Source organism: Alternaria arbusti, assembly GCF_024043155.1.
Source record: "Alternaria arbusti strain BMP 1465 chromosome Unknown scaffold_13, whole genome shotgun sequence".
Lineage (NCBI taxonomy): Eukaryota > Fungi > Ascomycota > Dothideomycetes > Pleosporales > Pleosporaceae > Alternaria > Alternaria arbusti.
In genome coordinates this window covers 484,989-509,534 of record NW_026249953.1, presented here as the reverse complement: position 1 = coordinate 509,534, position 24,546 = coordinate 484,989, and the positions used below count along the sequence as shown (strand labels likewise).

Here is a 24,546-nt window from a genome sequence, read left to right as displayed (position 1 = left end):
ACTATTTGGCCATACTCTGGAAGATCGGTCCCATATTCTCCTGCCAGGTATCCACAATCTTATTCGCAGGACCCGCAGCGATCATCTCATCTCCCTTCTTCCACTTCCCTATCGTCTCCTCCGTAAACTCGTCTACACTCAACGCAGCTTCGTTCTTCTCCTTCTTGTTATCATCTGGATCCTTCCTTTCACGATGCAAATCCGTCGCTACTGTCGGCGGCGCAATCTCAATGACCTTGACTTTGGTATCCTTTAACTGAGCGCGTAGATTCATTGACCAGAAGTGCAGCCATGCTTTGGTACCGCAGTATACGGGATTGACGAGGGAGAACGGAACGAAGCCGAGGACGGAGGATACGTTGACGATGAGTGCCATTGGCTTGGATTTGAAGTGTGAGAGCAGGTGCAATGTAAGGTGCATGGGCCCACGTTGGTTGATGTCGATCTCTTGATCGGCCTTGCTTCCAAATTCTTCTGGATCCATTTCGTTGACATCGAGCGGTCGCTGTACTCCCGCATTGTTGACGAGGCAGTCGAGGTCCGGATGTTCGGTAATCAGCTTCTTGATGAATGCTGGGATGGATTTGACATCTCCAGTGTCAAGCACGTAGTAAGCTGCTGCGCCGATTTCTTTCGCGGCTTCTTGGAGTTTTGACTCTGTGCGGCCGGCAATGATGACTTTCTTCCCGTCTTTTATGAATTGTTGCGCAAGGGCCTTTCCGATGCCGCCACCTCCGCCGGTCACGAGGGCGGTCTTGAAGTCGTAGTTTGTGGACATGTTGATTTGAATCCGAGGTTTCTCAAAGACGAATGAAACTTACAAGTGTAGGATGGTACAGCTCTTACAAATTGACTGGCTCAAGGCCATAGCGCCGGTGACGTACACCTACGTCGCCGTCGCTGATGATGTATGTACGTCATGACCCCATTTCAATACTAGAATTTGCTCCAGGGCGCAGCTTGTCGGCGACTACGCCGGTGCGACAGAATACTTCTAAAAGTCGAGGTTTGATCAGGGCAAAATCAACCGTGCCACCTGGGCACAGCGATTTACTCAAGGTAGCTAACTAATCGTGTGTATAATCCAACCACTGTCAACGTTTTCGTTTACCAAGCATGACCAAGGACCCACACTCCTTGCGCTGTGGACGCACGATGGAAGGAGCGCAGCCGCACCCGGGACGGCTGCATCCACACCCACATCTTCAACTCCTCTTCAACCTCACCCACCTGACAAACGTCTGACAAACCCAAAACGTTTTTGCGCTTACCTTCAGGCCCACACCGAGATGCGCGAATCACACACTCAGGAAGCCGTTCCATGCGTCATACGGTCCAAATCGGCTTGGCGTGATGTGGGGTAGCCACGCACCAGATCGCGTCGACAACGCCGGGATGTGGGCTGTGCGACACGCCGAACAGCATTGCCGTAGTGTGAGATTGCTAGGGTGCGCGGGACGGAGCGTTTGCAAGGCCGTCTTATATTAGATGGAAGCCACATTCGTGCTGTGTACAGCCAATCTTGCGTCGAAAGCAACCTTTGAGCTAGGTATATACACGCGAACAACCAACTCTTAGCGACAACGGCAAAGAGACTACAAGATGACGGTTCCAGAGACCCCAGAGTCGAAGTGCGATGTGTTAGTCTGTCGATATCGAGCAATGCGAACATGAAGCTAATGAGTCCAAAGTCTTATTGTTGGTGCTGGACCAGCAGGGTAATGTTCACCACAACAATGGGCATTGTTCGAAACTGACCGAGTCTTAGGCTGATGCTCTCGGCTTGGATGGCAAGATGTGGCATCAATGCTCGCGTTGTCGATAAGCGTGGCACAAAGATCTACTCGGGACAGGCAGATGGTTTACAGCTTCGCAGCCTGGAGATCTTTGATAGCTTTGGTTTCGCTGATCGAGCTTGGAAGGAAGCAAATCACTTGATAGAGGTATGCACATCAATCGATTGTCGTTTGAGTAAACCTTGCTAACCAATCATCAGTTTTGCATGTGGGTATGTTGTCACACTCGATAAACCCACCACCATCCCTAACACTCGTAGAATCCCGGCGAAGATGGTGTGATACGCCGTTCAGACGGAGTTCCAGATACACCAGCAGGTCTCTCACGATTCAAGGAGATCGTTCTCCACCAGGGACGGATTGAGAGGTTCTTCCTCGATCACATCAAGAAGCACTCCAAGGATACGCTACGCGTCGAGCGCGCAGTGCTACCGGAGTCACTACATATCGCCGAGGATCGAGTTGATGACCACTCGCCCGACAACTATCCTGTTACAGTCCAGCTCCGATATCTCACGGAAGACGAGGCCAAACCAGCGCAAAGCAAAGGGTCTGGAGTCAATGATGGTCTGTTCAGGAGCAATCTGGCAGAAGACGACACTGAAGACCTCATTGCCAACAGCCAGCAGAAGCAAGGTAGTACTGAGACTGTAAAGGCAAAGTACGTCGTAGGCTGCGACGGCGCTCACAGCTGGACGCGAAAGCAACTAGGATTCGAGCTTGAAGGCGAGCCCACCGATCACATCTGGGGCGTCTTGGACATTATCCCCATCACAGACTTTCCGGATGTTCGCAAACGCTGCGCTATCCACAGCGCGTCTTCCGGGTCAATGATGATCATCCCACGAGAGAACAAAATCGCCCGCCTCTACATCCAGCTCACAGAGATCAAGCCCGACGCCAGCGGCCGAGCAGACAGGTCGAAGATTACCCCTGAAACCATTATCACAGCAGCACAAAAGATCATGGCGCCGTACAAACTGACGTACGAATACTGTGACTGGTGGACGGCATATCAGATCGGCCAGCGAGTCGGCAAAAACTTCGATCACAAGAGCCGTGTCTTCCTCGCTGGTGACGCTGTGCATACGCACTCACCGAAAGCTGGTCAGGGTATGAATGTCTCGATGCAGGATGGGTACAACCTAGGCTGGAAGTTAGGTCTGGTCGTGAAGGGCATCGCGCATCCCTCTATCCTAAAGACATATCAGTCAGAGCGAAGACGTATCGCGCAAGACCTCATCGCGTTCGACCACAAGTTCTCCCGGCTGTTTTCCGGTCGACCAGCCAAGGACGTCATGGACGAAGAAGGCGTCAGTATGGATGAGTTTAAGAACGCTTTCCTCAAGGGTACGTCACGTCAAACCCAGTGCCATCTACTAAGCCCATCAACTAACCCATCCTAGGCCAACTCTTCGCAACCGGCCTCTCAGTCGACTACGGCACCAGCATGCTAATCGGCAAACCGGGCTCCGCCGCCGACCAAGGCGACGGCACAGATGTCTCCTCCTCGTCCCCCGTCATCGGCAAGCAAGAGCTGTCCTCAGAGATCAAACTCGGCATGCGTTTCCCCAGTCACCAAGTCATCAACCAAGCCGACGGCCGCGCGTGGGAGTTCCAGCAGAAGCTCAAATCCGACGGTCGTTTCCGCATCATCGTCTTCGCTGGTAACGTTGCAAACGCTCCGCAGAGCGCCCGTTTGAAGACCTTCTGCCAGGCCCTCGAGTCGTCATCGGTATTAGCACCGCATCTCGGTAAGAATATCGAGGTGCTTACTTTACACTCGTCCAAGTGGAAGGAGGTGGAGCTGCTGCGCGATCTCCCGGATATCCTACATCCGTTCGATGCGAAGACAGGTTGGGATTACGACTCCGTGTATGCGGATGACGCGAATCCGTTTGAGGGCTTTGGCGATGCGTATAAGGGGTATGGTGTTGATAGGGAGAGGGGGTGTGTTATTGTTGCGCGGCCGGATCAGTATGTTGGGTATATTGACGAGGTTGATGGGGAGGGGTGTAAGGGCGTTGAGGGGTACTTCAAGGGGATATTCAAGCTGTAGTCGGCTAGTCGGGCGATGCGCAATCGCGAAAGAAATTACCTTGCACGTGCTTGCTCCAAGACATCATGAGGCATAAGGAATGTGCTCACTTCGAAAGCTGGCCTTCCAGCTCAGCTATTCACTTGATGATCGCATCAATAAATCTGAACCAAGAGGGCACACAGACATGAAAGACTCGCATTAAACTTCAGTACTGGATGTTAATCAAGAATCAAAAGCCACCTCGCCTGAACTTTTGATGTCTGCATGTATCAAGTGATGAACCCTTTTCTTCCTTCCGCAAAACCATAGTTGTAGAGTGATAGTCGATTGTAAGACGCAGTCGTTGATCAAATCGCTGGAGCAGTCTTCAGTCTCTCAGGGTTGGAGACTAGGATGCTGGTTAGCACTCCTCGCAACAGTGGGAAGCAGTGACGTACCTTCTTCTGCTTACTTGTAGGCCGGATGTGTCTTCTTGTAGCAAGGCTTGTTGAGAGCGACATGCGCATGATACTTGCAACCGATGTCTCTGAAGAACTCCTTGTTATCTTCAGCCGCGACGTTTCTGTGCCTCATATTTGACCCCATATACTTTGCGAGATCTAAGACGAACTTAGGAGGGAATTTGTCGTCTTCCATGTTTTCGAAATCGTCATCATACCAAAAGTGAGCGACGCCATCAACGGCAAACTGTCGATGCGCTGGAATTGTATCACAGATCTCATATACCGCGAGAGGTACATGAAGCATGATCATATCTTCGGATACCATCTTCTCTAGAATCCAATCGATACAGGCGTCCTGGAAACCACAGTCCCGTATGGCGTGGCCAAGCGTGTAGCACTCATTCCACTTACCACACTCGTCGTCCTTGATGTTACGAGAATCATCCTTAATGAGAGAATTGACAAGGTCATCTTCCTCGGTGATGTAGAAGTAGCCGGTTTCAAGCCAACCAAGGTAAATTTCAAAAGCTCGGGGTTCAACGTCTGGCAGTTTCACTTCTTTTGGACCATTGATCTTGAGCGACGTTCCCAAGGTCTTCTTGAAGAACTCGGAGCTAGTCAGAAGAGTACTCTTATCGATGGTGAATACATCTTCCTCGTGTCCGACGAGGACTGTGATCGTCTTGTGTAGGCGGCTATAATTGATCAGTCAAGTATCTCGATGCTAAACTAGCTCATACTAACCCGGGCCTGTCGGCCATGGCCCGCCTCAACTTCTTCGGATCAGGGAGCTTTTCTGACTGGTCGCTTCCTCGCTTTCGGGAGTTCGTGTTGCTTGTCATCGTGAGCTTTGATGACGAACGATTCAGCGTCGAGAGTGAGTTGTGGTGGAAGTTAGTGTCTAAAGGTATCTAGGTAGAGGGAGCGTCTTATATGATGGCAGACTAGCTCCAAATCAACAGGTAAAGGCAGCGAAGATACGATTAGGTAAAGGTGCTTGCTATCGCAACTTCGTTTGAGGTATATAGTGAGCGTTTATCACAGTGGTATGGATGTATAGCAGTCAGCATATGAGAAAGGCAAAGATTCAGCAGAGCTATTTTGAACTATACTAATCGTACTGGCTGACAGCTACATGGGTGTAAAGGCCAGTACATGACAGGCCTTGACCTCAATGTATGCGGCAAAAGGAACTCGATCCACCCAAACCACAGGCGTTGACGCGGTTCAATCGCAACTTCCTGTCGTCTCACGATCGCCGAACACTGCGTCTTACGGTGCAACTGTCGATACGAGTTAGCATAACGGAAGTAGATAAGTGGAAGGAAGCTCATAGACTCTGGATGTCATCGTCTAGCACCAGAGAGGTATACTGTAGCCTGAAGGTATCCAACGCATTTTACGCCGACAAAGGTCAACGAAAACCATTGCGTATACCTCCAGGCTTCAGCTTCCTTCGCTGTAACTTGGGGGATTGAGCTCCGTAAATTTGACTTACCATCAGTGGAGCTCGCGCAGACCATGAATGGAGGCACTCAGAAGCGGAAGGCAGGCTTGGTCCTGTAGCAAGGCTTATCTCCGTGGTCGTGGTATTTGCATTCCTCGCCAATCTTGAACCACGCTTCCGCAGTCTTAGTCTTGATGCCCAGGTGAAGGTTCGGCCCAATAGCCTTCAAGGCATCTTCCAGAAACTGCGGTGGATGTCCCTTGTGGACGTTGAACCCCTCCCGGCCCCAAAGATTGACGAAGATGTCGACTGCAAATGCCCGATGAGTTGAGGAACTTATCGAGTACGGGTAGATATAGCTGGCAAGTGATGCTGGATACACTGGCACAACCGAGATGAAGTCGATCATGGCGTCGATCAGAGCGTCCTTGAAGTCGTTATCTCGAATATAGTCTCCAAGAGCGTAGAGATCCCTCCATGTTGCGAATTCGGCGCGATCTGTCAGCTTTGGCCTGGGTTTGCCATCCATATCCTCTTCTGCCATGTAGATTCTGCCAGTATAGAGGAATTTGAGCCACAGACCGAAGATAGCTGGCTTATAGTGCGGAATATGAACGGCAGCCTCTTGCCCCTCTTTCCACTCTGTCTTGAGCGCGGAGTCAAATAAGCCCGAACTTGCGCGAAGTAGCGTTTCGTGAATGTAAAATTCCTGCTTCCCGTGCATGTCACTGCCGACACGCACAACGATGGGTTTCGATTGAAGACTACCATAGTTAGTAGATAGCATCGAGTATTCAATGGCTCTGAGTACCTAGGCCCATCATCGACCGAGCAGCGCACTCTCTTTCGAGGCGGCTCCGTTGTCGCGGATTTGCCGACCATGGTGTTCTTGTCTGAAGTGGGTGTTTTGCTAGCGAGATGGTGGAGGGGGAGCGTTTGCGACTGAGATATCAAATTCGCGTCGCTAACCAGCGTGGGCTCGCTAAGCACGGGCTGATGAGAGGTGAAAGGGAGATTTTAGTCAAGCGGTGAGTTACCGAATCGGTCAAAGTGAGCGTGAGACCGAGCAATGGAGGCGGCACGTCAGAGTGTACCCTGATGAATACATTGTCGCGTATCTAGCAGAACTTCCAGGTTACGAGTCCATGTATACGTCAAAGGGATCTTTTGGCCTGACATATAACCAAGAGATGATCTGGCCGACCAGCATTGCACACGTGCTAAGAGGCAGAGTTCAGCCTTCCTACTCTACAACACCCTCCACCACCATGATCATGATTAGGTATTTAAACACCACTCCCACTCCCAATACCTGTCCCTCCCCATCCTGAGGTTTCCCTTCCCACCACCACCATGACACTTCCTAACCCCATATCCCTTCAAACTGTCTCCATCCCCATACTTCCGCCTATCAAAGCCCTTCTAACACTCCCAGGATATGCCTGACAAACTAACCCGGATTTCCTACCCCCTCTTCACTTCTCTCTACCTATTCGACACTTCAACGAACACATCCACGGCCAGCACACTATGCTTCTACTGTCAATGTGGAAAAGAATGAACATCTTCAGCGAGCTGGAGTGGGTATATCTCGCGGTCGAGACAAGTTTCGATTAGGACGTCGATGAGGACGTCGGCGGAGGAGTGGAAGGCGAGGAAGCAGCATAAGGCGTGGCAGCGGGACCAGCCTTATGATTAGATTCTATGCCGCCGCAATCCGAATACGTGATATCAGTTAGTGTGGTAGTGAAGATTGAACCCATATGCAGCCATTTGATCTAGTTGACGAACATTTCCGCCCATCTTTTCACGAGTGTGACGTTGGCGAAGTCGTCACAGCGGGTTTCTTCGTTTCGGGGTTTCCAGAGCGGCGGAGAAGAAGGACGAGATGTGGCGTAATAAAGCTTTGTAGGCGAAGGAAGTCCGAATAGTTGTGTTGACGATATTTTCGATTGGTGGTTGTTGTGCTGTTGAAGTATGCCAGTTAGAAAGGCCATCGATGATAAAGGGCCCTATCTAATCCTTCGTCTGTAAAGTAACATTAATGTAAGCAAGGTAGATCTCGAGACGACAGAGTTGTAGTCCCACAATTCACCCCTTATCATGTATGACTTTTGGCTGTAAAAAGACATTTGGCCCCTCGATGCTTACTGTGGCTGCAGGATACCCGCCGAGGTGTCAGAGTATAAGGACCCAACAACGTCGCCCCAGCGAGACCGCAGAACCGCCTCCTTCAACCTCTTTTTCGAGATTTACAAGGTTATTGTCTTCGCGACCTGTTGAAAATGGCATCGCTTCCGTATTCTGGTTTGGAGGTCGCTTCCACTTCAGATCCGGAATTCGCTGGTAGTACTGACCAGGATACGCACAAGTACCCGCGATACGCTGGGGCCTTTACAGACACAGACAAGATCCCATATCAAAACATCACATCTGTGCATGAGGAGCCGACCGCACGAACGATATGTGGCCTGCGGAAGAAAACGTTCTGGATCGGTGTGGTTGCCGCCATCATCGTTGTTGGCAGTGCCGCGGGCGGTGGAGTGGGCGGATCGCTTGCGACAATCAAATCCAGCTCTACCAGCTCTATCAGCAGTACCAAGACACCCGAGACCAGCACACTGAAATCGACTTCAACAACAACACCACCACCACCACCACCACCACCACCCACATCAACAACTCAGACCGTCAGCACGACCACCATCCTCGGCCCAGCATACAGCCCCCAACCCACACTCCTCCGCGACTGCCCCTCCGCGAACAACACCGTCCGCACCGTAACCTACGGCAGCGCATCCTACAGCTTCCGCAAACTCTGCAACGGGAGCTACCTCAACATCCGCGGTGTGACTGCTCACGTACAAGGCATAGTGAAGAGTCTCGACGAATGCATCGACAGATGCGTGCAGCATAACCAGGACAACCGCGCCGATATCCAGGCCGGTAAAGACCCTCTTTGCAATACCGTGTGTTGGCGCAACACTTTCGATGCGAGTAATGACTGGGAAGGGGGCCATTGTTTTGGGTTTACGACGAGGAATGTTACGGTGGAGGGGCAGTCGGTTTTTAATGCTGCGGAGGGCGATGCGAGATGCGATAGTGCGGCTTTGATTAACCAGGAGTTTTAGGGGGTGTTTGTTGGGAAGGGGGAGGGGAGATGGTGCTGGTTGAGCGTTGTGGAGGCTGGCTAAGGAGTACCTTGAATGATGAACGCGGTATACTGTTTATTCTGGCAGTCCTAACGTAAACGCAACTCCATGCCATAAAAACCCCGCGACAATAAATCCGAAAAGAACATATTGGACCATTCCAGCGCCGGAGCAAACCGGATAATTGGACCATCGAACTCGCACGGACAGAGGCGAAACTGCACGACGTGGTCATCGAAAAGGCCGAAAGCATACGCTAGGTTGATGGAATAGTGAGAAGACAAGAGTAGATTTACCAGCTAGACAACCAAGAAAGATAAATCGGGTATACGCGCCGACATTACATACATCGCTTGTTCATGAACGCCGTTGTTGCGCCGCCTGTAATGACGGCTTCGCGTGTCGGGGGAGAGAGACCAAAAGGAAAGACCGTGTAACCAGACCAGAACCAAGGTATATACAAGAAGCGAAGAAGCGAGAAGGTGCCGGGACGACAAGAAAACCGACTGTAGGTGTGATATGATCTCCTTAGATCCCACCCATATCCACCTCTTTGCTCAAAAAGTCCGCCTCTTCGAAATCACTTCCACTACCTGCGCCGACTCTTCCTTCCATGTGCGCCGCGTTCTCAAAATCCATATCAATATCATCGTCACTAATCGTCCGTTGCACTGTCCGTCTCGACTTGGGCAGCGCGACGCGACGCGGTGGCGGCTGCATATTGAGTCCCTGAGGTGGCGTTTCACTCAGCGGGCTAACGGGCACTTCGTCGATTTCGACGCCCATGCCCATTCCCCTTGTCGACGATGATGAGCCGAAGAAGAATGTCGTGTCTAATGTCCTGACTTCATCTTCGTCCTGCCATGAGCGTTTCGAGGGGTTGTGTGGGCGCTGCGAGGTCGTTGAGTATCCGCTATCTGTGGAGGCTTTGGAGGAGAAGGGCTGAGTAAAGGTCTCGGCGGGGAGGGGGAAGTAGTTTGGAGGTGGTGGCGTGCCGTTCGCGGCGTAGAGATGTGGGTTGGTTGTTGGTTGTTCTGCGAAGCCGCCGATTTTGTTCAGGCCGCAGAAAGGCAGGAGTTCGCGCTGGTGCAGGACTTCTTCTGATACAGGCTCTCGGGGTGGTTTGACGGCTAGGGTGGGCCGCGACATGGTGGTTTGGATGGATGGGAGGCCGGATGTCTTGTGGATCTTGTAGCCTTCCGGCACGCTCTTTCGCACTCTCATGCCGACGCTGAGGAGGTCTGCTTGCACTTGGCCGGGGACGTCAGGAGCGAGTTTCTCTCTGTGCTGGTGCTGGTGTTGCCTCGTGTTTTGGTGTCGCGGTCGGGTAATCGGATCTAGGCCCCGCAGATCGTCGGTATCCTCGAAATCGTCCCGCACCTCGAAATAGCTTGTGATGCTGGGTTGGAACTTTCTCTTGCTGCGGTGTTCGTCGGTCGGCGTATGGCGAGCTTGCATAGCGGAGTGCAATTGTGTGGATGTGTGTGTGAAGGGGGAAGGAGCGGTCGGAAGGCGCGGTCAGGCAGGATTATGCGGTGTCGCTGAGGTGGAGAGGGGATCTTTCTGATGCCGCTTCGATGCACGCTCGAGCCCTTGGGGGCTGAAGATGGACAGGGTTCCGGGATGACAGGACGGGTGATCAATTTAGCTGCTTAACGAGGAACGGCGGGTAGATTTCGCTTTCCGAGTCACGCTCCGGTCGGAGTGCAAGAGGGAGAGAAAGAAGCAAATGCGACAACCCAAGTTCGCTCGAGGGCCTGGCCGGATGACGGCAGTTGATGCAATGAGGAGTCGCGCGCTGATCAGCGGTCGTGACGCGACTGGACGGCCGAACTGGAACCGCGAACCAAACGATGATCGTTGACCGGCTTATTCACGCCTTCCCCACTGCGGTTCGCTCCCTATCTAACCTGTCAATTGTCGGAGATGCGAGGTCGTCTCAACGCTGCCCTGAAACCGCTACGTGCAATGTCTCATGAACAAAGTCTGGATGGTACAAAGACAATTGCTTGTCGCGCGCGCTGCCGTGCCGTTGCTCTGCGCGACAACTCCTCCGAGGCTGCTTGCTGGCCCGTCCAACTTTCCAGACGATCCATGTCCAGCAAACGCACGCTTTTCACCCAGAAACACAAAAGCGCCATGCAGCGGTTCAGCATGATTGCTTCCCTTGTTCCCGCTCACGCACGCTTACGCATCCTGTGCTCAGCTCCAGGGTGATCGTCCATTGGACTTGTCGATCTGATCTGGGCCCAGTCCCCCGCAATATCGCTGCACAATGCTTCATTCCAATGCGAAGTGTAAAGAAGATGCGATTGAACGCAAAAGAGGCCTTCATTTGCCTAATAGTACATTGAAAGGAAGACCCTTGTTCAAAGTCACATACCAACGACCTATGACGCCAATACACCGGTACGCCTTCCCCCTTTGGACACGCTTGCTGACAGAGGTCCATAACCCAAATGCATCAAATCTCTCGACATAATACGCGCCTCCAAGCGCGTGCGTGTCTCGTTATCATCTCTTCTCGAATTAACATCGCCCTTGGGATGTGCCTAGTTGTTCACGGGAATGTTGCCCATCTCAACTTCCTTCCTCTGCTGCCTCGCTGCCCACTTGTCCGCCATCCAGGTAATCATTGTGACAGCCATGCTTGCGCCCACAAGCAGGAACACGATCAGGGTTCCGTATAGCGCAAACTTGCTTGCCCCACAAAGGGTCTTGAAGTCGCTGTTGCCCATGCCAGCAGGCATGGCAATGTCAGCAGGCAGATCCTGATCAAGCGGTTGAGAGCTCTGCATCTTGCAGGTCCAGGTCTGGATGGTATCGACTTCTGGCGCGTTGTTGTTGAGCATGTGGGCCCAGATGGTGGTGATCAGGGTGAGGAGAAGAGTAGGAAGGAGGGTAGCGAGGGACAGAAGAGCCCGCAGGGTGTATTTCTGACGAAGCGCAAGCTGATGTTTGTTAGAACGATGTTCTTTTGCATGAGATTCATCGACGGCCGCATACCTGAGGGAGAAACGATGCGATCAAGAATGCGCCACAGAGAACCAGAGTCACGACAGACGAAGCAATGAGCGCCTTGGTCCCCTGCACGTCGAAGTGCTGAGGCCACATCGGTGCCCACCAAGGGTTTGTGAGATGTTGCCTGTTGAAGACATCGAGGGTGTGTGCCGAAGTGCCAAGGATGCAGATGCTGAAGACGACGACAAGGCCGGTGATGATGGCCTGAGCCAAGTGGAAAGGAGCGGGGTTGATCTTCATCGTGATGATAGTCGTTGGTCTCGAATTTGCTTTTTATATTTCAAAAACGTGGAGCGTAGGATGGTATAAAGATCGGATTGATTACTAGGCGTCAACCAGTGCGCACCTTTCTTTCTCGGAATGAAGGACGAATGAACGAGAGAACGAAATAACAAGCAAGCAACAGAAAGAGGCCTGATATAAGCTAAGGCTCCGAGTCGATCTTCTTTGCCTGGGATGGGGATAGAAAACAACTCTGGGGGTGGCACATGCCTTTAAAACGATCTCGGTCGCAATGGGGGTTTCACGCCTACAGAACACATCGTGCAACCCCCTGCAGCCCATCTGGCGTTCGCGTACAGGAATAGACGAACAAGAGCAAAGAAAGAACGGCAATCTGTCTTGCCGCTGCGACCATCCGTGGGACATGGACTAGCAGCGCCAGTGTGCTGGGCTGGTGGTGAGAGTATTGTTGTTCGCAGCGCGTAAGCTGCACACCAGGCCTAGAATAGCGATATTAACCTGCATGGGGTCTTGCCGTATTACCGCATGTGTGCATTTAGCAGCACATGCCGTTCCCTGTGGTTCAATGAGCATGCCGATCGTACCGTGCGTCAAAGACTGTGGCTTGTCTGTGGTTCCGCTGGTAGCGAGGTATGGCAGAGTCAGGGCATGAGCGGTTGTAGCGCGCTGTCAACTGTCGAATGAGGATACAGAAGGATTCAAATGCAGGGCCGCCAGAGTGTGAAACGCGAATGGAGCGTGGGCGCTTCCAGAGTTGAGGTGCAGATGCTAATTCGTGAGATGTATGGGCGCTTACAGCCTGGGGTGCTTCTGCGCGATGATTGGCTGTGAGCGCCTGACGCGAGGAGTGAGACTTTGGAAGCAACGACCAACGAAAATAGCAGATCCTCCTGATAGTAAGCTCAGTCGGTTTTCTTAGAGAGGCTGATGGAAGTTCATGAATCGTCAAAACTGCTCTATACATGGGATGTTGTTGGAAAAGTTAATGCTGTATTGTGTATTCTATGTCCTTAGCACAAGAGTTCTTCCAGCGTATATGTGGCATATTATGGTGACTGGCCATTCGAAACATATACACACGCTCGCTAACTACGATGGTAATATCCATTCTACCAAATTATCGGAGCGCCGTGAAACGCCATGAGCGGAGAATCGTCTCGGAAGCGCTATCAAAGTTGACCTGTGAGGCCTCCAAAGCCCCACTTCCGCCGCCCTGAGTTTTGTGACTCTTTCGCCTTGCCCTTCTTCGCAGCTTCTAGAGAATGCGTCTTCTCCCAATCTTCGTCGGCTTTGTATGCAGTGATTGCCTGCTCGAGGTTGTAGCTGGCTTGTTCAAGGTAAAGGAGTGCAACGTCGTATCTGATGAGGATGTCAGTTCTCCATATGTCCACTATATGGTGGAAGATGATGCCCTTACTCTGCGACCTTGCATTTGACCATAAACTTCCGTAGCTTTGTCTTTTTAATCTCTTCCTCCTCGCCCTCTAGTGGCCTCGGGCTTAGACTAACCCCACCTTTGTAGAATTCTCCCGGAATGAGTACCGTCCTACGCGCCGCTAGTAGATGATCCGCATACAAGTTGTTCGTTCGGCGTAAGGCGTCGGCGGGTACGCCATATCGGAGCGATAGCGATAAGATTGAGTCGTTGTTTTGGTCGACAAAGTGTAGAACATCAGGCGCGTCTTCGGCGTCTGTCCTCGACTTCTCAGATGGTGGTTGCAGCACGTTGCCTGCTGAGTATGGTGGCAGTTCGTCGTTGACTTGCTCGCCCGGTGGCGAATACGTAGGAGGGTCGCGGAGACCTTGTGGTGGTAGTGCTGATGGCCCTGTCGCTATCTGGCAATATGGGCAGTAGTTTTGAAATCTAGGGTTATCCGTCAAGCATCGGGCGCATATGGCACGCCCGCAGCAGTCGAGTCTGCGCTCGAACTGCGACGGCTTCTCGGTCTTCTCATCGTATGTTGGGGGAATGGAGGATAGGAGCGCAGCGCAGGTACAGCATGCTTCAGACATGATGAAACAGAAGGGTGGACTAGAGTGTATGAGGAAACTTCCGGATGTCTACACGTGAGGTTCGTAAGGGATAATGGGAGGCAAAGTGACTGCCGCTACGTCATGACTAAGACAGTTGGCGATCGCGAGGGCACGTGAAGGCGCGATAGCATCGCATGTATGTGAAGTTTGAACCATAAGCCCTGCGATCTGTTGTCCCGTGCTCGTCAGACATATCCTCTCTCTGTATCGTGAATGCGACGTGTGGCAGGACAGCCAGGTGTTGGAGTTTGGTGCTGGGTGCACTGAGCCTGCAAGGGTCCCGTCGTTGCTGCCAAGCCCAGCCCCGTTAGCGAGGACACGGTCCACCACACCAATTTGCGCCTTCCAAACTCGAACTTTTCTCGCAACACCGACCTTCCCTACCGCCCACCGCACCCTCACGAGGTATGTCTTGGACCCGAGTGCCCTTCAGAGCCCGGGGATGCAATCGCCGTCGTCCGCAAGGATGAGTGCGACACTGCTTCTCCTCTTCGACACGAGCTGAAGAACCCTCCTGCAAGGGCACTCTCCATGCTCTGGCATCTGGAGGCTAACCACGCACGCGCAGATACCTCAGTCGCCTCCGCCACAGAGAATCTCCTGTTAAACCGTCAAAATGGTCAAGACTTCCGTCCTCAACGATGCGCTCAACGCCATCAACAACGTAAGCTACAGCGCCAGAGATGGACATGGACATGCGCTGACAACTGAACAGGCTGAGAAGGCTGGCAAGCGTCAGGTCCTGATCCGTCCTTCCTCCAAGGTCATCGTCAAGTTCCTCACTGTCATGCAGCGTCACGGTACGTCGACTCCTGAATCTACCACATCACGCGTCATGACCCCAAAGACGTGTATTCCTCCGCTAGCAACCCCATCACCTCTTCGGGCTGATAACTACTCACTGATCTCGACTCCCCACGATCAATGAGCTTTAAGTGTCCGATAAATTAACTGCGGAGGACTTACACGTCTTCGGAACCCTTTCATGACGTCTGATGTTTATTTCGCCGCAACAAACACTAATTCTCTTCTTCAGGTTACATTGGCGAGTTCGAGGAGGTCGACGACCACCGCAACGGCAAGATCGTCATCCAGCTCAACGGCCGCATCAACAAGACCGGTGTCATCTCTCCCCGCTACAACGTCCAGCTCCGCGACATGGAGAAGTGGGTCGTCAAGCTACTTCCCTCTCGTCAATTCGGTTACATCGTCCTGACCACCTCCGCTGGTATCATGGACCACGAGGAGGCCCGCAGGAAGCACGTTGCTGGCAAGATTCTCGGTTTCTTCTACTAGAGGCTGTCTCGATATGTGGTGGTGTGGGATTCAATATACCCTGGCTTGGGCAAGCTTATGTTTGGCCAAGTAAGCCCATCATGGGAACGTTAGACGAAGAAATGACAAAAGTTCATGACTGGGAAATTTACATGTCCGCTGTGATGCTCGTGAATGTGCGATACGTTAGTGGTAAATGTCGATTGACACTTGAACATGACGATGTCGTGATTAGCGTGGCCTTTGCAAGACAACGACAGCTTGTACAACGTGATGGTCATCTCTGAAGACATTGAGATGTTGCAATCATACACCAATGACGGACCACAAACTCATGATGAAGATGAAGGTATTTGAAATGTGATTCTCATTAACTATGTACAAGACACGGTCATCAAGCATGCTACCCAGTAAAACGCCAACCCGCGCCTTTACTTTTCATCAACAATCATCAAACCATGAATCATAATCCCATCATGATGCCTCTACTAGGGCACTCTTCCGAAACCAATCAATCCCTAAACGCCTGTGCTGAAATGCCTCTAACTCAACCTCCCACTTTGTCCAAACTCATCTAATCGTAAAGATCCATATCCTCCTCCGCATCCAACTCAGCAACAGCATCAGACTCATCGTACATCTCCGAATCATCCTCACTGTCCGTGTGATTAGGCAACACCATAATATGTCCATCATCAAGCACAACCCTCGCCGTCTCACCCTCCTTGATAGATCCACGGAGGATAAGCACCGCAAGCCGGTTGAGCACCTCCTTCTCGATGAGGCGAGCAAGCGGCCTAGCACCGTATGCCGGCGAGTAGCCCGCCGAACCAAGGTAATCCCGTACCTCAGGCGTCATCTCGATGCGCACATTACGTCCGTTCTGGTTGAGACGTTTCTGGATCTCGCCGAGGCGCACGTCGACGATCTTGCGGATCTCGCGCTTGGTGAGGCGGTTGAAGATGACGATGGAGGAGATGCGGTTGAGGAACTCGGGGAGGAACCAGTTGCGGAGGGCGCCCATGACCATTTCTTTGGTGGTGGGGTCGATCTTGCCGTCGGGTGCGTTGGGGCGGGACAGGTGCTCAGCTCCTAGGTTGGAGGTCATGACGACGATGCAGTTCTTTGCGTCGACGACGCGGCCTTGGCCGTCGGTGATGCGGCCGTCGTCCATGAGTTGGAGGAGCACGGTGAGGACTTCCTTGGCGGCCTTTTCGACTTCGTCGAAGAGGAGGATGGAGAAAGGTTTGCGGCGCAGGGCTTCGGTGAGCTGGCCTCCGGCGTCGTGGCCTACGTAGCCGGGTGGTGCTCCGATCATTCGGCTGAGGGAGTGACGTTCTTGGTACTCAGACATGTCGAAGCGGATCATGGCCTTTGCGTCGTCGAATAGGAACTCTGCAAGTGCCTTTGTGAGGAGTGTCTTACCGGTACCGGAAGGACCACAGAACAAGAAGCTGGGCGGCTGGTTGGGGTTGGCGAGACCAGAGCGCTGAAGTCGGATGGCGTTGGAGACAGAGACGACGGCCTCCCTCTGACCAACGACGACTTCTTGGAGGTGGCGCTCCATGTTGAGCAGCTTGTCCTTCTCTGTAGTCTTGAGTCGAGTGACTGGGATACCGGTCCAGCGAGCGACGATCTCGTTGATCTGGTCCGGACCAACAGAGTCGCTCATGAGAGCCTCACCACCACCACTAGCCTGGTGAGACCACATCTCTGCATCCGCGCGAGCCTTGTCCCTTTCCAGCTCGCTGATGCGCTGCTCGACATCGGGAATGGCGTAGTACTTGAGATCGGAAGCAGTCTGGATGTCGCGCATACGCTCGGCCTCAGCAAGTTTCGTCTTGAGGCCTTCGAGCTTGAGCTTCTGCTCCTGGATGTCCTTGCTGCGACCCTTTTCGCGCTCGTACATCTCACGAAGCGGCTTCAGCTCTTCCTCGATGTTGGCGGCCTCTGCGCGCGCCTCCTTCAGACGGACTTGTGAGGCTTCGTCCTTCTCTCGGGAGAGCGCGTGAATCTCGATCTGTAGTTGTCGGTGGCGTCGCTCAAGGTTATCAAGCGCTTCGGGTTGTGACTCTCGGGTGACACGAACGGCTGCTGCAGCCTCATCGATAAGGTCAACGGCAGAGTCGGGTAGTCGGCGCTGAGTGAGGTAGCGGGCAGCAAGGGTGGCTGATGCGACAATGGCACCATCCATGATGGTGACTCCGTGATGGGTCTCGTAGCGCTCCTTCAGACCACGAAGAATGGAGATGGTCTCGGGAATGGACGGCTCCTTGACGAGAACCTGTTGGAAACGACGCTCGAAGGCAGCGTCCTTCTCGATGTACTTTCGGTACTCGCCTAGGGTTGTCGCACCAATGCAGTGAAGCTGTCCACGGGCCAGCATGGGCTTCAGCAAGTTGGCAGCGTCCATGCCGCCCTCTCCGGATGAACCAGCGCCCATAAGGAGATGGATTTCGTCGACGAACAATACTATCATTTCTTTCGACTCTTCAATCTCCTTCAAGACACCCTTCATGCGGTCCTCAAACTCTCCGCGGTACTTGCTACCAGCAACCAAAGCACCGACATCGAGAGAGAGCAGCTTGCAGGCTGCGAGGTTGGCCGGTACATCCGCGTCGACAATGCGGCGGGCAAGACCCTCGACGACTGTAGTCTTACCAACACCAGGCTCTCCAATGAGGACTGGGTTGTTCTTGGTTCGCCGAGTCAGGATACGGATGACTCTGCGTGTCTCGTCTTCTCGACCAATGACTGGGTCGATCTTGCCCTCTCGTGCCATTGCCGTCATGTCGATGGTGAACTTCTTCAAGTTCTCGTTCTCCTGCTCTGCGTCTGCCGACTTGGAGTCCACCCGCTTTGTACCTCGGAGTGCCAGGATAGCATTGTCGATCTGCTTGACGTTCGGTACGTTCGACTCGGCGAGGATCCGTTGCATTTGCGCATCCTGGCAGAGGGACTGGATGAGGTGGTCAACGGCAATGAAGCTGTCTTTTTGTGTCTTGCTCAAGTCTTCGGCGGAGCGGAGCACCTTGGCCATAGCAGGTGAAGGTGAAGTCCGCTCTGGCGGAGGGTCTTGGCTTGGTAACCGTACCATAGCCTTCTTGAGGTTGCGCTCGAAGAGTTGTGGGTCGCCATTCGCGCGTTCGAGTACTTGCTTGAATAGCGGCGGCGGCGGTACGTCGACTTGGTTGGCCAGATCTTTGGGCGGATCTATGAGCGAGACGGCGAGGTGGAGGGGTGTGAGTTGTGAGTGCGCATAGCCCTTAGCTAGATCGAAGCTGTCTGCTAGAGCCTTCGCGGCGCGGTCGGTGTAGGCGTCGAATGAAGTCATGGTGATTCGTGACTATAGCCTGATGTATATGGCCCGAAGCCAAAGGTAATAATCGTGGGTCGTGAGCTCGTACTCAGGAATCGTGTATGCGTTGTGTTGTTGTTGGGTATCTCTGGAGAAGAAAGGAAGTGTTGCACAAAGGACTCGAGAAATATTTATAAGGTGCAGGCAGCTTTACTCAACACTTCGTGAAGCGTCAGGAAGCCGTCAGTGACATCGTGTGGTTTCTCGTCATGTCTCGAAGCTAGGCGTGGGTTCTGCCCTGTCGGTAGAAGCTTCTGGATCCTCGTACAGGTTTCCGGTCAGGCAAAGAGCTCCCCGCCAATCGCAGCTACGTCACTCCTGCTGCACTATACCTGATATGGACTAGACCAGTCGCGTCTGCCCAACTGGTGCCACATCAGATCATCACTCCACGCCGACCCAACGTACCGCCTGCAATGACCATGGTTCAATGCGACTCAGGCGGATCCGCGATCAGCGTGGCAGGGTGTGACTCTTCACGCCTTGCGGCCTGACGTCCGGTTCGAAAGTCAAAGGGCAAGGTATACTCGACACGTCAGCAATATTTTCCTACATCGAAGTTTGATTCTCTGGATGAGAGAACTCGTTGACCAGGCAGAGCTTTACTACCAGGATTCTGGCTCTCTCCTTCGTTTGGCCACGTTTGTTGAAGTCCGCCAACTTCGCCTCGATGGTTTCCCCAGCTGCCAATGAAAGCTTTACCCTCGTAATTCTCGACTCCCTTCCACCACTTCCCTTCGAGTCTGTCCATCAGCACTACCGCCTTCTCGTCCATCGTCATAGACAAAAACAATCTCGACACATCGTCTGGAGCGACGTCGTCCATGCGTCCACCAGGGTACATCATGGTCGGCCACTCAGCTACGACCAATCCACCCGAACTAGGCCATGCGACACCAACCCACACGTTTTCCCTTGCCGTCGGCTCAGGGAGAGCAGCCATTTCGTCCTCATCTTGCAAGTGGTCGGGTTGAGTGAACAGGGAGTGTCTAGCGGGAGAATCCCACCACTTCCCACCGAGCAATAGTAAGCGCTGAGCAAAGTCGTCTTCCTCTTGTCGAGTGGCGTGACGCTTCTTCGGAGGATCGAGACGATCGAGGCTGAGAAAGTCGAAATCTGCAGGACAGGGCCTCTCGAGTACGATCACACCTCCGCGTGACGGCCAAGCGAAGATAGTGATTTCTTCGTAGAAGTCGACACGCTTACTGAGATCTTTGACGCTATTGTAGATGGTTCGCGGACCGCACAAGTGCGTTTGACGTTGTACCGGACTTATGAAACGTGCGCTATCAGATGGGGGCGGTGGCGTGGGACGGATTGAACTGAGCACGCTACCCATGATGAGACCGGGATGTATGTCGAGTGCAATGTGGGGAGGCAGGGAACAGAAGATCAAGATAAAGCAACTGTGCCTCATTGTCGGTCACGTGCAAACCCCAAATAGCGGGAACGTCATCGCTTCGGCCCTTATCAAGACTGAGGCATACCCCATATGTTAGAGAGTACGATTATTAATCGCACTAAACAGAACCTTATAGGCCATTGATGATGTAGGACGACCATCATAATTTCGTATCTTCATCCTGTTTTGCACCCAACGCATCACCCCAACACTTCTTCTCCATATCCCGCCTCACGAATGGCCACGCGAGAAGCATAAACATGGCCATCAGCGTATCCACGATCCCCCATCCACGCCGCGGACTCGCACCCATAGCATTCGCCCACAATAGCTGAGGATCGAATCTCCCATCACATACAGCATAGTCGCCGCTCGCTACATTTGCCACAATCTCGGGCGCAATCTTCGCAGCGTAGGGGAATTGCTTCTCCAACTCGTGAAGCTCGCCCGACGTGCCTTCGATGCGCTTGGTAAGTTCGGGTTTAGTCTTTTGCTCTTGTAGAAAGGTTGGCGTGATGAAGTTGTGCGCAAAGATACATTGGACGGCGTACGTGCTCTTTGGGCCTGAGTACCTCATTACTTCCATGCGTAGGGTGTCGGCAAGTGAGCGTTGAGCAGCTTTGGCGGCTTGACGAATACACAGTATCAGTTAGTATACTGGCTTCAAGACTTGTACCATTTTTAGACGATGCATAACCACTTACCGGAGTATGCTAGGTAGCCAGGTGCCGGGACAAGCGATGCGGAACTATTCACGAACACAATCTTTCTCAACTTTGGGCTTGATGGCACCGCAGCGTCTTCGTCATCTTGAGTCCACAGCTTCATTGCCGCCTGCGCTGGATACAGGCTTGAGTAGTAGTTGTTGTTCATACATCGTTCGAATACCTCAGGCTGCAGATCGAGTAAGTACCCGCACTCCGACGGTGTACCGCCAGCAACACAGTACACGATATCCGGAATTATCGGTTGTGACGCGAAAAGGGAATACGCCTAGTGGTCATCGTTAGAATGCTAGTTTGGACTTGCCTTCCCATCTTGGTAGTTGGGCCGGACGTCTACTCACTGTTGAAGGCGTGCCAAGGTCTGCAGCGATTGCCGCAACCTGCTGGCTTTCCTCTCTTCTGCTTGCAAGAATCTCATCTTTGGCTTCGTCGAGCGACGTCTGCCCGCGCGCAAAGATGGTCACATTTGCACCTATACGTTGCTGTTCAACAATGCCGACCGACACTCTAGGTATACCAAGCTCGTACCTTGAGAAGCCATAACCTTCGACATCTCCTTCCCCAGTCCTTTAGACCCGCCAATCACGAATACCGTCTTCACATGTCAGCGTACATACGCGGATCAGCCAGGTTGCACCATACCTTCCCACTTAGATCACCTTTAGGCGCCATGCTTGCGTGCTGTGAAACGGACGGCAATGCAAAAGAGTGGTGGTTGCCGGAGAATTGATGGGAGCGAAGGTGAGCCAGACACAACGCCGCCACCTCATCCGTGGCCCGTGTAAGGGTTCTGCGCGTTTGTGGCACAGTAATTGTTTAGGCAGCGGCGCTGCATCGTGGTGCACGGCCCGCGTGATTTATGGACTTCACGTGGACATTAGGCTATGTCAAACTCCAGAAATTGTCTCATACGGATAATGAGGCTATGAAAGATTACCTGGTTTCTATTGCACGATCGCGTGCAAAGTCAGAAATATGGCAGCTTGGAGTGTGTAGACAAAGCCTGGGTTGTCTCACTCTATCCGAGCACGGTGAGACTTGGTCATTGCGTATATCCAATACTTGAACAACAACAAGCATACAAAAGTTCTAGGTGTGGGTTGGACTAAACAACCTGGGCATATCCTAATCTCCAAAAAAGCCTCGACGGAAGAATCCTACATGCACGTATGAGCATCCAAGATCCACCGGCCCGAAGCGCTAGCATGTGAAGGCTGAAGGAACTGCCGCCAACCTTTCTGCAACTATGATCTTACTTCGCCCCATTCCATTCCTTCTCGCCAAGCCTCAACGGCTTACGTGCATATTTCGTGTTACCCACAACATGTACATGAAGGAATGATCTTCGCGGCTCGGGGACCGCCATTTTGGTACTTTATGAAGTTGATATGAGGGATAACGCGGCTGGCTTCGTTTGTTGCATGCGTTTTACGCCCGGTTGACCAGGCTACTCCATCCCTGTCACATTGTGCATAATCCTTGAACTACCAAGGCGAACTCGAGACGAGACGAATTATCCGGGTAATGATCGTGAGGCCAATAGAAGGTACCCTCAGTATCTCACCATCGAAGCAGGCATGCCAAACCCAGTCAGCCCTTCATGCGCCATCCAAGTATAGACCTTGTGGGCAGCTTGCGAAACGCTGATTCGCTGCGCATGATCCTGGCTTCCCTCGATTTCCATCATTTCCTGGATCCACGCGAAAATTGATGTTACCATCCCGCTTACTTGCTCTTCCGTGTTGCCGGCGTGGAATGTAACCTTTAAGCGACTTTCGCCCTTGGCGACGACAGGGTGCTCGACTGGGAACACGCAGTAGCCGTCTAGGAGGAGGTGGAAGTACAGCCAGTATGTGTATTGCTGTCGGGTGCGGATCGTGATGATGTGGGATGTCGCCGTTGGTGATCCTTCCCAGTCTTTTAGTAGGGGGATGGCGAGCAGCCCAGTTTGTTCTGCACATTCCCAGAGAGGGTGCGATATGATTGACTGTAAAAAGAAATCCACAAGATCGTGAACCTGTGCTTGGGCCTTGTAAAGGGTCAGCGAACGATCGCCCTGGACATTGATATGAAGAGAATGATTACCTGTCTTCCAACTTCCGACTCTAACAGCCTGTATCCTGTTCGGATAAGTGCTACCGATGCGAATGAAGGTGCAGTCGTGAATATGATGGTTCGTGCGAAGTTCAGGAGCGTAGATTTGATTGTCTCGTTTCCAAGGATGGCAGCTGTTTTGCGAGTGAGTATACATGGCCCTAATGTAGGCCGTGAGATACATACCGCCTCTTGACGACAATGCCTTGCCGTATGAATGCATCACTATAGCCACCTCTTTTTCCAGACCAAGAGCGCACACAAGACCCTTGCCTTGCGGCCCATAGATGCCATTGCTATGGGCTTCGTCCACCACGAACTGGACACATCCGGAAGGAGCCAGTTCTTTCGCGGCATCGACAAGTTCTTGCAATGGGCAGACATCACCGTCCATACTATAGACAGACTCGACAGCTACCAAGACTGATCTTGCGCCCCTTTGGATCAACGGATTGGACTCTATGATCCATGTTAGGATGCGGCGAAAGTCCTCGATGTCATTGTGCGCAAAACTCTCTCGTTCTCCTGCCAGACTCTGGTCAATTCCTTCATGAGTGCTGGCATGCACCAAGGTATCGTATAGAATTACGTCGCCCGGTCGTGGTATTGACGTCCATATGGCCACGTTTGCTTCGAACCCAGAGGCCAACAATAATGCCGTTTCTGCGCCATGGAATTTAGCGATGTGCTGCTCAGTTTCTTCTATATAGGCGTAGTTTCCTTCGGCGAGTCGCGATCCCGGCGCCCCGGGGTTGTGTTGATCATATCGGGAAAGCTCTTTCAGGTATTCTGTCTTCAAGATGCCGCTGGTGCCAAAAGAGAGAATGTCGTTGGAGATGAAGTCGACTATTGACTCAGCTGCTTGCCATAGGTTCTGTTGGATCGAATAGAATGTGTGTGACTTCTTCTTAACTTCTAGTGCGTCTTCCAGGTTGCGATAGAATGAGGACGATGGGATTGTTTTTTGTCGGGGCTTCTGGTTCCCGATACGGGCTGCCAACTCTCGGCTGGGGCTGAAGATGGTCGTTGGGTCGTATGCCTCACCCATTCTGTGGAAACCTTCGTAAAGTAGACGCCCAGGTGTGTAACAGGAATAACCGAGAGTGATGCACTGCACAGTCAAGATATTCGTTATATGTACGGCCTGCCCCCAGATGGGTGCATAGCCCGTGCGACACAGCCATCAGATCGATCTGACTATAGCATTGAGACGGGCAAGAAGAGGAGGACGCTCCAGGGAGGCTGAGTATAGGCGAATGAGATGCTGGATCTGGTGGCACTATCCGTGGGCCATAACTACCCTTGCAGCTTGCAGCAACCGACCTCTCTACGCGGCTGTAGCGATTACAGGCAGCCCTGGAGTGGCCGGTCAAAAGGGTGCCTAGACTCGGCATGCAACATCATATCGGTGAGCTATTACCTGCATGCAGGCGAATTGCACAGGAGTCGGCAAGGTATCAAGCAGTGAGGAGAGCAATAGGGGAGGATCGTCATTACGCGCACACTTCATGTTCG

At 52.6% G+C, this 24,546-nt stretch overlaps 13 protein-coding genes across 13 annotated transcripts; 3 read left to right on the top strand and 10 right to left on the bottom strand.

Moving 5' to 3' along the window:
• Position 1: 1 nt before the first annotated feature.
• On the bottom strand, positions 2-778 carry J4E86_008444 (uncharacterized protein; the record flags this gene model as incomplete). The annotated part of the gene is made up of 1 exon (XM_051448956.1): positions 2-778. One exon carries the CDS (start codon positions 776-778, stop codon positions 2-4), a length of 777 nt encoding a protein of 258 aa, XP_051299953.1.
• Positions 779-1,787: 1,009 nt separating this feature from the next.
• On the top strand, positions 1,788-3,855 carry J4E86_008443 (uncharacterized protein; the record flags this gene model as incomplete). Its single annotated transcript, XM_051448955.1, has 3 exons — positions 1,788-1,943; positions 2,057-3,146; positions 3,203-3,855. 3 exons carry the CDS (start codon positions 1,788-1,790, stop codon positions 3,853-3,855), a joined length of 1,899 nt encoding a protein of 632 aa, XP_051299952.1.
• Positions 3,856-4,284: 429 nt separating this feature from the next.
• Positions 4,285-5,122, bottom strand: J4E86_008442 (uncharacterized protein; the record flags this gene model as incomplete). Its single annotated transcript, XM_051448954.1, has 2 exons — positions 4,285-4,975; positions 5,025-5,122. 2 exons carry the CDS (start codon positions 5,120-5,122, stop codon positions 4,285-4,287), a joined length of 789 nt encoding a protein of 262 aa, XP_051299951.1.
• A 693-nt stretch (positions 5,123-5,815) lies between these two features.
• J4E86_008441 (uncharacterized protein) lies at positions 5,816-6,609 on the bottom strand (the record flags this gene model as incomplete). The annotated part of the gene is made up of 2 exons (XM_051448953.1): positions 5,816-6,491; positions 6,539-6,609. 2 exons carry the CDS (start codon positions 6,607-6,609, stop codon positions 5,816-5,818), a joined length of 747 nt encoding a protein of 248 aa, XP_051299950.1.
• A 1,403-nt stretch (positions 6,610-8,012) lies between these two features.
• J4E86_008440 (uncharacterized protein) lies at positions 8,013-9,139 on the top strand (the record flags this gene model as incomplete). The annotated part of the gene is made up of 2 exons (XM_051448952.1): positions 8,013-8,696; positions 9,044-9,139. 2 exons carry the CDS (start codon positions 8,013-8,015, stop codon positions 9,137-9,139), a joined length of 780 nt encoding a protein of 259 aa, XP_051299949.1.
• Positions 9,140-9,407: 268 nt separating this feature from the next.
• Positions 9,408-10,337, bottom strand: J4E86_008439 (uncharacterized protein; the record flags this gene model as incomplete). The annotated part of the gene is made up of 1 exon (XM_051448951.1): positions 9,408-10,337. One exon carries the CDS (start codon positions 10,335-10,337, stop codon positions 9,408-9,410), a length of 930 nt encoding a protein of 309 aa, XP_051299948.1.
• A 1,094-nt stretch (positions 10,338-11,431) lies between these two features.
• On the bottom strand, positions 11,432-12,140 carry J4E86_008438 (uncharacterized protein; the record flags this gene model as incomplete). Its single annotated transcript, XM_051448950.1, has 2 exons — positions 11,432-11,830; positions 11,886-12,140. 2 exons carry the CDS (start codon positions 12,138-12,140, stop codon positions 11,432-11,434), a joined length of 654 nt encoding a protein of 217 aa, XP_051299947.1.
• Positions 12,141-13,312: 1,172 nt separating this feature from the next.
• Positions 13,313-14,156, bottom strand: J4E86_008437 (uncharacterized protein; the record flags this gene model as incomplete). Its single annotated transcript, XM_051448949.1, has 2 exons — positions 13,313-13,502; positions 13,561-14,156. 2 exons carry the CDS (start codon positions 14,154-14,156, stop codon positions 13,313-13,315), a joined length of 786 nt encoding a protein of 261 aa, XP_051299946.1.
• Positions 14,157-14,793: 637 nt separating this feature from the next.
• Positions 14,794-15,473, top strand: CRP27 (40S ribosomal protein S22; the record flags this gene model as incomplete). The annotated part of the gene is made up of 3 exons (XM_051448948.1): positions 14,794-14,841; positions 14,893-14,977; positions 15,214-15,473. The coding sequence occupies 3 exons, from the start codon at positions 14,794-14,796 to the stop codon at positions 15,471-15,473; spliced, it is 393 nt and encodes a 130-aa protein (XP_051299945.1).
• A 553-nt stretch (positions 15,474-16,026) lies between these two features.
• On the bottom strand, positions 16,027-18,786 carry HSP98 (Heat shock protein hsp98; the record flags this gene model as incomplete). Its single annotated transcript, XM_051448947.1, has 1 exon — positions 16,027-18,786. One exon carries the CDS (start codon positions 18,784-18,786, stop codon positions 16,027-16,029), a length of 2,760 nt encoding a protein of 919 aa, XP_051299944.1.
• Positions 18,787-19,359: 573 nt separating this feature from the next.
• Positions 19,360-20,149, bottom strand: J4E86_008434 (uncharacterized protein; the record flags this gene model as incomplete). The annotated part of the gene is given in 2 exon segments (XM_051448946.1): positions 19,360-19,493; positions 19,513-20,149. 2 exon segments carry the CDS (start codon positions 20,147-20,149, stop codon positions 19,360-19,362), a joined length of 771 nt encoding a protein of 256 aa, XP_051299943.1.
• A 223-nt stretch (positions 20,150-20,372) lies between these two features.
• On the bottom strand, positions 20,373-21,040 carry J4E86_008433 (uncharacterized protein; the record flags this gene model as incomplete). The annotated part of the gene is made up of 2 exons (XM_051448945.1): positions 20,373-20,839; positions 20,917-21,040. The coding sequence occupies 2 exons, from the start codon at positions 21,038-21,040 to the stop codon at positions 20,373-20,375; spliced, it is 591 nt and encodes a 196-aa protein (XP_051299942.1).
• Positions 21,041-22,365: 1,325 nt separating this feature from the next.
• Positions 22,366-24,079, bottom strand: J4E86_008432 (uncharacterized protein; the record flags this gene model as incomplete). The annotated part of the gene is made up of 3 exons (XM_051448944.1): positions 22,366-22,395; positions 22,667-22,890; positions 23,218-24,079. 3 exons carry the CDS (start codon positions 24,077-24,079, stop codon positions 22,366-22,368), a joined length of 1,116 nt encoding a protein of 371 aa, XP_051299941.1.
• Between the last annotated feature and the right edge of the window lie 467 nt (positions 24,080-24,546).